The sequence below is a fragment of the Lates calcarifer genome, linkage group LG12, assembly GCF_001640805.2.
Source record: "Lates calcarifer isolate ASB-BC8 linkage group LG12, TLL_Latcal_v3, whole genome shotgun sequence".
In the NCBI taxonomy this organism is placed as follows: Eukaryota; Metazoa; Chordata; class Actinopteri; family Centropomidae; genus Lates; species Lates calcarifer.
Window position 1 is genome coordinate 23,018,990 of NC_066844.1, and position 13,010 is coordinate 23,031,999.

Sequence of the window (13,010 nt, forward strand, 5' to 3'; positions counted from 1 at the left end):
TAACGAGGGAATCAGTAAAGCAACGAGGAAAGGTTATTTATAGAATTCCTCCTCCAGAAATTAGATTTATCTTCCATTTCTTAATGAAGGAACTCATACGTCTGCTGATTGTACTGCTTACTTTTTGGATCCTGACTGGCTGCCTTGAGCAGAGCAGGTGTAGTTTCCAATCATGTGACCGAACCTCAGGGCCACAGAGGTGTCACAGTTGTCCACCGTCACCACGACCACCTTCTGATCTGAGGGGCCCTGCGGCAGGCCGGCCTGGTTTAAGATTGGCTGTGGAGAGAGAGACAAACTCATGAATAACAAGATGAATTCTGGAGCGCATTCCTTATGTTTCTGGGGAGACTTTGGTCAAAACAGCGAGGATTAAGGACACATGATGCCTTCATGTACGCACTTTAAGTTTTAGTGTACACTTGAGAATCTGGAGAACTTTCTAATGTTTGTAGCTCCTTAGTTATTTCTTCTTCTTTCCATCCAACTGAGGATTTAACAGCAAAATCTATGTTTTTGTTTTGTTTTGAGAATTAATCAGAGAATAATAATAAAGTTTTATTTTAAGTAGTTTCCATACATACGCACACAGCTCATTATAGCTCAGTGGAAACAAGAAAAAACAGCTTGATTTAGATGGACAGATAAAAGAAAGTCATTGCTGCTTTATGCCTTATAGCATCATATTCATTCAAGAGAGATTTGACAGGAAAATCAGAAACCGTAGTGTCATGCTTCTATTTTTAAAATGCTGGAGTATTTTGGTCACTTTGTATTTATAAATAGCACTGTGAGAGGGGTTGTTATGAAAATACCTCATTATTCTGCAGCATTTAAAAAAGGATTAATCCATAAAGAAGTGCACACATTTGTGGGAATCTCAGTCACTGTTAATCTGTACAAATCTTAATGTGGCTGATTAAAAACTGGAGCTTTTAAACCAGAAAACAACCACTAAATAAGTAATATTCAGCATCACACTCGGGTTCAAACCCTGTTCAGCTGCAGCTCGCTGTTGTTGCGTATTTTAATAATTCACATCATAACAGTCAGAGCTAAAGGCAGCGGCTGGTGAGCGAACACACACAGATTGATGCACACACACACAGGAGAAGGGTTTGCTCTCTGCAGGACATCTTCCCTGTCGACAAAGGATCTTCTTCATTGTCTGAGAAATCAATAGGAGGGGGAGCAACAAAAGGAGGAGGGGTCTGCGGGGGAGAGAATGATGATCCTGTCAATAAAAGGTTGCGACCTTTTTTCAAACTGGCCAGTGTGGCTGAGGTCACGCAGAGCTCATATTAACCCTAAGTGTAGGTTCAAGCTGGTGTCACAAGCTGAGAGCAGAGAGAGCAAACGACCGCCATCGTGCACAGCTGAGCGACCGGGCCGCCTGCAGGCGAGGACGGGCTGCTGAGCTGTCAGCTGGCCCGACAGGATTTAGCAGGAATTAGCTCATCTCATGTGCAGAGATGATATGAAGAGCCGGCTGATTGCTGATGGACTGAAAACACACATAAGATTTCTGTTCTTATCTTCTGGCTATTTAGATCTCTAAAATAGATCCCTCACCACTGTCTTCATAAGCCTCAGGAATTATAATTTCCTGATCGCTCTGCTGTTTTGACTGCCTTTGTCTTTGCTGTCTGATCCCTTAATTTAAAAGCCTGCAGAAAAGACACCCAGCTACAGATATACTGTAGATTTCACTGGCTGGTGAAACAGCTTTAGCAGCTCTATCATGGTAGGTTTATTAAGACAAAACACGCTACAGCAAGCGATATGGAAATGACAAATATAATTTTGGCCTAAAGCACTGCCACAATTGAATTTCTCTCACATGATTCTCTCATTGAGTAGATTAGATTAAATCTCTGTGAGCCTCTAATAATAGGAGTCTGTCACTAAGAGGCTGCAGTTAGTTACATTCCTGCGCTCAATTTGTGTCTTGTGATCACAGTGTTATAAATGAGATGAGACCAACATTAACCCTAAACCATCTGGCTGAGTTACTCCATCCTCACACAACAACACCTCACCTGGAACACGTCATCACTCTTTGTGAAACAGAAACGTCAGCTCTCGCTGTGATGTGACAGAGTAGAAGACGAATAGAGGGCAGCTTTATTCATTAGACTTAAAGGCAGTCTATCTAATAGTTACTGTGACATTTCACAGGAGAGGAGAAAGTTACAGATTCTCTTGGGAACAAGAAAATGAATGTCTGCACCAAATATTCTGAAAACTTTGACCAGCTGGTGGCACTAGAGGAGAAGTCAGGGTGCGCAAAGTTATTAGGATTCATCCTCAGGACACCATGAACGTCTGTATCAAGCTTCATGTCGATCCTTCTGTTAGTTTTCGAAATATTTCAGACAAAAGTGGTGGATCGACTGAATCAGGTTATAGAGCTACGCTGCTAGCATAGCTAAAATTACAGCTAAAATACTTAAAGCATAAACCACTAAACATTTTTTAGTGGTGTCTTATAACGTCTCCATGAGTTCAGACAAGGAAAATACAGGATGAAAACAGTCTCAGATGTTTGTGGTGTTATTATTATGATCAGTTTAATGGCCATGCCAGCTCATTCTTCTCTAGCTCATGTGACCAAACCACCAGACCAAAACTCTCTCAGTCATATTTCCAAGATCGACTGATTCACTTGAAAGCTGTTCAGTCATCTAAGAAGATCCAGCTGTTGTGTTTGCTTCTTGAAAACATGATCATTATTTTTCCGAGAAGCTCGGTGACAGTCTCCGGCTGTGCACAGGTATTTTGAATGTTCTACCATTTCAACAACAGGCCCTGTTGTCGAGCACCGTTCCCACAGGAAGTCCCAACGATTATTCTTGACTGTGAAACTCCTCTCTGTTCAGCTCTGAAATGTTAAATGGACGGAAACAGAGACTGAAGGTGGTCTTTACTTTTCAGTCGATGCTCCTTGCGGCCAATTTGTTACAAATTTGTTGATGATGAAACAAGCAAACACGGCGTGTGAAATTGCCAAAGGTGAAATCATCCGACATGCTCTTTTCCACGGTTTTCTGTGAAAGCTCTGAAACAGGCAGCGCTCCAGATTGGACGCTCCTTTCACTGACCTCTGCTGTCATCAGTCACGGCTGTTGACTCTCCAATAATGACTGTCTGTCAGGACGTCACTCTGCTGCACAAAACCCTGTCCTGTCAGAACTGATTGGAACACACATATTTGCTCAGGACCACATTAAACAGCGCTCTCAGCCGCTGTTACAGGGGATTATGGGAATATGAGTTCCCTGTCACAGAGGGCGACAGGGGTTGCGCAGGAGGATCATGGCAGAAGGCAACACAAATATGGGGTCTAAGATTGACTGGAAATACCATAGCAACAAGAGGGGTCGGCCCTGAAGCGCAGCGTCCCCGTTCAAAGCCCGAGTCAATACTTCTCTGGGCTTTTCTTTACCCTCCTTTCGCTCCTCTCCTGCTCCACTTTTCTATCGTCGCTGGAGAACAGAGAGAGAGGGGCACCTTCCCCGGGGCCGCATCATTCACTGCCCGTGGTCCCAAAGGAAGCAGAGCCAAACACAAAGGCAGCGGTCATTGCCATTCTCCACAGTCCCCCACCATCCTGAAAGCCACATTTCAATCTAAAATGCCCCCTCCCCGCCTCACCCTGCCCCACCCCCGGCGGACAGGGATGGGTCAGAGTGAGCCAACCGTGGGATACCTCTAGTGGGAGGAGCCATGTTTCTACATCAGCAACTTACAGGATGTGGAACATGAGGAGGATTAGTTCAGCTGGAGCAGCGAGACTGCAGCTGGACCTGGACACTTGTAACAAATACACTGATTTCACTTTAAAAATATACAATAATATATCAATATTCTTATGACAATGTGAGAGTGGGAAAGAGGTCACTCATAAAGATAAACCCTGAACTATCACGTATCAGCTATACAAGTTTTGCTCATAAGTAAGCTGTAACTTTACTGTTCTGGTTCACTTGGCCTCTGTACACTGGCTGATCAGCACCAAACACTCAGTTAGAGACTGGAACATTGAGCAGCTAAACAGCCTGACAAGAGTTGGTAGAGACCGAAGACAGAGAGTTTAATTCCCTCAAACACAAGTAGCAGAAGAAAAACAGCCCTGCTCCATGTCTGCTGGATGTGTAAATAACAACTATTTGTCAACTTAAAAGGTGAGGCTATGTCAATGTTACGTTCACAGCTGGTTTCTGCTGCTCACAAGTGGCCAAAAAAACAGATACTGCAGATGCACCGATATGCAAACCTCACATTACCAGGTTAATGACTTCTTCAAAGATGCAGCACACTTACAGATGGTAAAACTTCCAGGTCAGTGAAACAACAAAAGCATCAAAGCATCATTAGATTTTGGGGTTTGGTTCAAAAGTGATTAATGAGACTATAATGTCTTGTTGGCAAAGAGCCAACTCGTTTTTACCCAAAAGTCGACAAGTCTCTCCCCCTTCATCACTTCTGCTGGCTGAAATCTGACATGGCCATGTTGTCATACACTGAAGAGAAAATGTGTGCAGCGGGGGTGTTGCCTGGCAACATCTTTATGATGCAAAGTGACTTCCTCAATAGACTAAAATGTGACATGCTGTGCATTGGTCCTGGGTGGGAAAAGCACTGAGAGAGCAGAGACAACAGCTCCATACATTCCTCCAGTGGGCGAGTTGTTGCGATGTTCTTATGGAGAAATGTATTAGTCAGAACATATTTAGTCTTATCTGAGCATGTCTGGAAAAACAGTGGATTCCCACTCTCTGGCTTTCATTCATTAACCCCCCCTTTGCGCCCCTCCCTTCACTCTCTTGTCTGTGTCTCTCCCTCCGTCAGTGTCTTGTTGGAGCGTTAGCTCTCTTCCAGATCATCAGCCTGTCAGCAGCGATTCTTCAGTCTGACAGAGCAGCAGCACTGAAGAGGCAGAACAACAAACTTACACAGCTCGGGGTTTCCTGTCTGCGCTCGGGTTTACACCCACTACAGTTAGTCCTCTATGGACGTCCTAAAGACCTATGAGAACGTACGTCAGCTGCCAGTCATCACTGCAGACTTCTCCACATGAAAACTACAGTCTGTCACCTGCAGTGGATCAAACCTGTGACCTGATTTCACTCTGAATATCTTAAATAACTCTGTCTGGCACTGAGCTGCCACACCTGAAGAGGAGAGCAGCAGCAGACAGATAAAAGGCAGGAAATGAACTGAAGCTAAAACCAAATCCTAATAAAGTGAGGGCTCACCATGCTCACATTTGTTTATAGGAATAGTTTTTGTTTTTTTGTTTTTGTTTAAAATGCAGATGTTTAACAAGCAGACAACACTTTGGATGTTCTTGAGAAATGAACAAATGAAAACTAAGATCTTAAAATCTAATCATGAACCAGGCAAATCTGCAAATTCACTGTGTTTAAGGAAAAGTTTTTCTGTTGATTAATTTTCATTGTCATACCTTGTTGTAGTAGTGAACCTCCACCACGTGCCACAGGCCATCGCTGACACCTCCAGGGATGTGAGGGGAAACTGTGGTCTTAGTCTCACCTGTGAAACGCAGAAAGAGGTGAATGACTGCGCAGCACTCAGTATGAGGCTGAAACAAAATAATTTAAGAATGAATGAGCTAATAACTGCTGTACCTGCAGAGAAGGTGAGCTGAATCTGCTCAGTTGATGATTTCCATGGCGATGAAGTCGTGTTTCTCGTTGAAGCGGCCGTTGTAGAGTAACAAGCCGTTAGGCTCTTTGGTGGCAAATCTGGAAAAAAAAAGGGGTTACATTTTTGTTCACATTTTAAACTCATCACTATTTTGTGGATGTATTTTTTGTCTTTGTTCACCCTATACTTCAAATAAGTATGGTGATATTCTACATTTTTCCAGAAATGCAATAAAGCTAATTGACTGCTCCTACAAAAATATGGTCCCTCTGTATTCCTTATTGTGCCATTGAGCTCCACTGTTTCCCAAAAACTACTAAAAACAAATAAATAAGTGACCGATACACTGGCTGACATGTTCCTTCATTTCACTAAACATGGACACTCTACTTTATTCATCATCTTGCTGCTGCAAACACTCGCTAGAGCATCAAATGTGTATTAAACCACACAAGAAATTAGTCTCCTGTTTGAGTAATGTTTGCTGCAAACTAGTGTCCAGATGTTTTAGCAAATAAAAGAGGCTTTTTACAAATTTAAGTACCTAATTGTATCCAGGTTTTTTATATACATGTATATATACATACAAGTCTTGAGCAGTAACAAAAGGTCTTATGACTTGCACAGGATTTGTTGCCACTAATAAAAAAATTACAGTAACACCCTTCTTTAAATGTAAGGAAATAAACACCATGAGTACTAACATGTACTGTAAAAGCATATGCTGTCAGCCATGCCTGTGCTCCATGTTAACGGAGAAAAAACAAGAGAAAAGAAAAGAGGGCAGTGGTCTGATTTGGCCTATTTAAAAATATCCACACTATCCCCTCACATTCACCTTGTTTTCTCCTCACACAGTGATGCAGTGTGACGTGTAATTTACTATCGTGAAGATGAGCTCAAGACTGAACAATGCTGAGGTTTTGCAAAGATCACTGAACAGATAATGAGGTTAATCGTGAGCATGAGGTCAAGTTAGATTAAAAAAAGAGTTATATTTGCATCCCAGACGCAGTCAAGGAATACAGAATCTGCGTGCCATGAATAGATATCACAAAGCCACATTTAAGGACACACTACAACACAAAGATGGAAAACTAGGGCAATGTCAAAGCATCAGGGTGGGGGGGACGCATTACCGCAAGTAAGGAAGAAGTGCACGGGGAAAGACAGTTCAGAGTAATGGTGACGACAGCTACAAAATTTATTTTCTCATGGTGGAGAACACAGACAGCTGCCAGTGCTGTAACCACAGCCTCAGTCTCAGATTTCTGTTTGCATCTCGATGGTGAAACCAGAGTGCCCCCAGGGCTGTCGTGTCGCATGATCTTCGCATATTAATGCACATTTTCAATATATCTGCACATGCATAGTTCAAACTCTGGAACCAGACTGATGACAAGCGCCTCGCTCTCTAACTGGGATCAAAGTATGTGGTGGAGCACACGGTTTAAAAATATCACGCCATACCTGTCAGCTGTGGTCTGTGGTCGTAAATCTGATCCTGTGGAAATGGGTCACTGAGATACGTGAAAGTGTGTTAAATAAAAAAATCTAGTCCTAACTACTGGATTTATTCATTATCCAGCCCACAGGGGGCCCAACAATGAGTCTCCTGTGCACATCTGCCAGCTGTGAGGCATGTATCTATACCTTCTGGTCATTTACTCCATTAACATGCAGATTTATTTTCCCAGATTAGTTGTGTTTTAAAACACTGAAAACCACAAAGTTAGTGTGACTTCCTTCTCTCTACCATCAAGGCAGTCTTTTTTTTTCTAGAGGAAGAATATCTATACATGCTCTCAGACAACATGAGCAGCCGCTCTCTCCCCCGCCTCTTTCAGTCTTCAGGGCTTGAGGCTATACTGTACACAATGCTGTTCGTGCAGTATTCTTGAGCTGCAGAGGAGCCAGAGGGCACGGTACCGCTGACCTGCTTACTGAGGAAAACGATAATCACGACCTCAGAGGAAAGAGGATGCTGATGCTCCAGCTGATAACACTGTAACCAACAGAGACAGAGTCAGACAGCTACTATACATCCAGTTAAAAAAACAAAACGCCAACTGGAATTATGATCCGGAGTCTATTTCTCTTCAGTGAGCTTCCTAGTCTTTGACGTATCGATTTAAAAGGCTGCCCCACATTGCCCCCCTGCATCTCCTGAGCCCTCTGAACTATGAGGGTAATCAGCCAGAACTAAACACTGACTCAATGGGCATCACTGTGTGCCACATTAGGCACCCATCAGTAAAAATAACAACCAGTCTGCCCTTATGTAGGGAACCATGTCACGCTATGCTAACATGCTGCAATACATAAGATGTGTGCAGTGGGGAGGAAAAAAAAAAAGAGCTCTGTGTTGATTTTACAACCTGTAAGTGTGAAATAATGATGGTTCACTTTCCAGGAAGTGCTGGGAAAGAAGAGAAGAGAACAACTTCTAGATGGATTCAGATGACATTTCTGTGCAGACATTCATGGTCCCCATGTGGTGTACTGTAATAACGCTGGTGATGCTTTAAATTTTCATCTAGTGTCATCACCACTTGATAATTTTAATTTGTTCAGTACTTTAGTTTGTGACAAAACGCCTGCAAAACTAATGACATCAGCCTCAAGTGCCGGCAGTCAGTTCAGTTCAGCCACAGTTCAGTATCAGAGACATAAAGACGTAAAAGTGAAATATCATAGTCATAATCTGTACAGATCTAGTGCTGATCCCATCACACTCTGTGCTTTTTTGTGTGAAATCTCAGCCTTAATTGCAGAGCTCCAGAGCCAAAGCTGTGATAGAAAGAGACCTAAAATTAGCTGTCACTCTGCGAGTGAACAAGATCCACATCCTGAGCCGCTCCATCATAACACAAGCTCTTTCTGAGAGAAACCCGATCGGCGGGGGCTCAGGTAACAGAGCCACTTGTTGACCTCACCTGCCTCAAGCTCTCTGTATCAGCGCCTTTTAGACAGCAGCTACTTCACAGCTTCTCTGACCTGCCAGTGACATGTAGACCGCTTTCAAAACTGGTTTGAGCAGTTCTCAATCAAAAAAGACTGTCACCTGAACCTCGCTTTAAGGAGGGCCGGGTCCATAAAGCTCACAAGGGGGATATTATTTCCACCGGCAGCCATTGTGAGTGCCAACCCCTGCCGAGCACGTCTAAGGTGACATGAATTACAATAAGTAAAGCAAAATGGCAGGACACAATCCCTGTGATACCATCCGAGAGGTGATACTTGTTGTCACTTGTTGTGACAGATATCAAACAGAACGGACAGCTTTTATCGTTGATTACATTTCATCACATGGAGGATTCATGCAGACTGGAAGTCCCGCTGTCTTTGCATGTGTTCAGTATTCACAGCTCATCTGCTCATTTCTGAAGCACCCCCACCCCCCACTACAAAACGCTCAGAGGATTATCAGATGCAAGAAATTAGACATATATGGCAAAATCAACCCTGTCTCTGAGAAATTACATTTTACAAAGAAGGTGAAGATGAAGAACTTATTATTACTTCAGTAACTTTTGCTTAGTAAAACTAGAACTATGACTGTGTTCACAGCTACAGCCATGAGGTGAAATAACAACAAAAATGAAATCTTGCAAAAAGAGAAACTGACCTAAAACTATCTTGTCTGCTTTTAAAACTAACGTAATGAAAATTGCATGAGACAGATTTTTGTGCTGTGCAGAAAGGAGGAGGAACCACGGGCTCAAATCTTCGCTATTTTCATGAAATGCTAATTATGGCATGAGATGTAGCACCTCCAGCTCTCAGGGAAAGTGCCAACGTTAGCAATGGCACCTCTGTTTACACTTCTCATGTCATAACTTTTTCCAGTCTGAAAATAGTCTGAACTGAAATTTCTTCTGAGTCTTCTCGTATTTTTTCTTGGGTGTGGCATGAAAGAAAGGGGTCAATATTTAGTCCTGCCACCTTAATGGTAGTTAAAGGAATAGTTTGCCAAATATGATACTACTACCTGCATCTGTGTGGTGAATATGCAGCTACAGCCAGTTCGCTTAGAATAAAGATTGGAAACAGGGAAACAGGGAAACAGGTAGCCTGGCTCTGTCTAAAGGGAACAAAATTGAGCAGCACGCTCTAACACTCACTCTAGTTCTCTACACTCTGTAAGAAAACAAACAAATGAATTTTCTAAAATGTTGAACTATTCCTTAAAAGATGCATTAAACAGGCAAATGAAGCAAATAATTTGTCCTTTTCCAAATCAGAAGCCTCAGTATAAAGGGAGTCATTTGTTGCCTCACAGGTAGCAAAGCCTTCTGAGACTAATTTATGTTACTGGACTATCAAATAAAATTGATTTGATGTGATTTCACTTCATCTACACTGTTCATACAAAACACCAAGAATACATGGACTATTTTCCCCAAAGTGTTAGAGACTTAGAGAACAAGAACTGAAAATAAATGACTAAAGAAATATAAAAAAAAAAAAAAAAAAAAAGAACGAAAGAAAAACCACCAAGAATACACTTAACTTAAACTGACATTAAAAGGGAAGTTAACTCTTGAAAAATGACTAAGAAGACTCCCACTCTACAGTAATGACTCATCCAAAGACGGCCTCTCTCATCAGGCTTCACCTTGATGAGGGAGATTGTGCTGAAATAGGCCAGGCGCTGGACTCACAGCTCAACGTGACCAGTGACACTGACTGTAATAAGATCAGACTCACTCTTGGCTGAAGGATTAACATCCTAATGTTATGCAAGTCTTCTCTCCAAAAACACACCTCCCCTCTTCCCGCTCACCTTCTCTTCAACACTTAGAGCACAAGCTGCACTTCATACACACCTTCAATACTGAGTATATTTTAGCAGCAGTTCTGTATTTTTAGCTCAGATGATATAATCTGACACCAAAGTGGCTCTACAGAAGATGGCTGTTGTTCAGTGATCCCATTATTGCTATTAAACACCATTATGGTTACATAAATGTGAGGGGAGGGCGGGCACACTTCAGTGGAGAAAGCGTGAATGCAGAGGTAGGTAGGATGATGTGGGGGTGGATGAGGAGTGAATCACAGATTACTGAAAAGCGATGGAGCAGGGCAGGTGATGCAGGTGATGGCGCAGCTTGGGAGGGGGTGGTAGTGGAGGTGCTTACGTGAGAGAGAGGGTGAAGTGAAAGCGCTGGCGGAGGCCCTTGAAGGTGAGGAAGGAGTGCGGGGGGAAGTTGCGCGTGGTCATCTCGCAGTAGGGCTTCTCGTAGCCGCCTGGCGGACACTCGCACTTGAACCCGCCGACCAGCAGGTTGACGCAGGAGCCGCCGTTCTTGCAGACCCCCGGGGCGCAGCGGCCGGAGCGAGACGACAGCTCACAGCGCTCACCTGGACACACGGGGAAAGGGGGGTGACGGAGGAGGAGAAAAGGTGGAGAGAAATGAGGATTAATATTGTTTGTGACAAGCAACATCGCCTCAGTCGTCCCTGTGGCTTCCACCTCAGGGGCTCCACACTGACATATGCTTTCTTTCTGTCTCCTATATGAGCCATTATAGAGTGAAACATTATCCACCTCATATCAGTGAGTGTGAAATCTACAGCTGTACAGTTTCAAACAAACAGAACTGGAAGAAAAATAAATAATGACACTGTTGAAAAAGTGAACCACAGGAAATCTGACTTTAAATCACAAACACTGTTTTCTCTTCGACTGGGTTTCAATCTTTCTCTCCCCTCTGTGTCACACCCAGCATGACTCCCCCTCTCCCCACCCCCTGGGACCACGGCTGCAGTTTGTGCTGCATTCACATTCAGTGGGACGACATGACGGCTCAAAGCAGAGAGTCGGAGGTGTTCGTGCATGCAGACTCTGAAGCCATCAGACAAAATGACTGCAGTTTCTGCAGACTGCTGTCAGCTTCTTCACACCGCAGAGACACTCTGTGAGTTCATTATTACATTACAGTGATTTTTTTTGTGATTATCTTTTTTTCTTGTGATTATCTTTTTTTCTTTTTTCTTTTGCCTTTATTGCACAGTGAGAGGTGAGGTACAGAGAGTAAATGTGGGGAGAGAGAGGAAGGTACATCATGCACAGTCAAAACAGAGATGATGCAGTTACGTGATATGTGTCTTAACCACGAGGCCATGGACACGTCCCACATTACAATGATGCTCAGAAACAAAAACCAAGCAGATGTTTCCTGCAAGTCATAATTGGTCCAAAACTGATTTACTGAAATGTTCTTTTAAAGTAAATCTGTTTTGATGATTTACATTATAAAGTCTCTGTAACTCAGAATATGTTCCCTGCTCCAAAGTCAGGTCTTGATCATAAATAATTTGTTAGTAGTTTGACACTTATTAACCCACACACGTTCTCTATTCTAAGAACTAATACACAACTAGTTAATGGTGAATAAGTGTAGCCTAATATAAAGTGTTACCAGTGAGTTAAATTTCAGTGAGCTACTGATGAGTTCAAAGACACACAGTTCATGGAGATTGATATTGAGTTGATTTGGGACAGAGAGATTCACACACACCATACCTGCAGCATCGATCACATTAGTGCTGAAACAATTAGATGATCAATCAATAAGTCAATCAACAATTTTAATTTGATTTTAATTTGACTGGAAATGTTTGCTGTTTTTTTTTCCTATGACATAAACTGCATATGTTTGGATTTTGGACTGTTGAACGACAACTGTAATAAACGATTAATCACTTTACAATTATCAATGACAAAAGTAACCATGAGCTGCAGCCCCAGATCAAACTGAGCTGAACTGTGAGCAGTGCAGTGAGACACAGGACTTTGGGTCACATCAGGCCAACAAAGCAAGAATCGAACAGCGATCACTGCGAAGAGGAAGAGCAGCACAGCGCTGGATGCACAGAGAGAGCGACAGACAGCGAGACCCTGCGAGAGGGAGTCCTCCCTCTCCTCTGTGTTTTCGGCCCAGGCTCGCATGTGGCGTTTGTCTGGATCCTCGGGATGGGAGGCTGCAGCAGTTGCTCAGGCGAGACCGCTCGCTCTCCCATGCGTGAGCTGGAATTTGTGTCAAAGCCTCTCAGCCAGCAGTGTGGAAGACTTCCGCTGTGTGCAGCACTACTGTAACACTAGCACACACACACACACACACACACACACAGCGACCCCACATCTTCATCCAACACCACTGATACACAGGCCTTTTATTTACTCTGTGTCTATTAATCACTCTATTCACAGCCCACTGAAAGCAAGTTTCTTTTTCCTCTTGTTTTGATGCTGTTGTCTGGGTGCGTCTATTCAAACTGAACTCAACAGATGCTGGTTGAGACGTTAAAGCATCTGTTCATCATCATAATAATAA

General features: G+C 43.1%; 1 protein-coding gene across 1 annotated transcript in view; it reads right to left on the minus strand.

Annotated features, from left to right (window-relative positions):
* Positions 1 to 13,010, minus strand: part of celsr2 (cadherin, EGF LAG seven-pass G-type receptor 2) — a 58,238-nt gene that overhangs the window by 17,396 nt on the left and 27,832 nt on the right. The window contains 5 exon segments of the mRNA XM_018681365.1: positions 122 to 279; positions 5,468 to 5,556; positions 5,652 to 5,679; positions 5,681 to 5,768; positions 10,812 to 11,034. Of these exon segments, the coding sequence (XP_018536881.1) occupies positions 122 to 279; positions 5,468 to 5,556; positions 5,652 to 5,679; positions 5,681 to 5,768; positions 10,812 to 11,034 (586 nt within the window).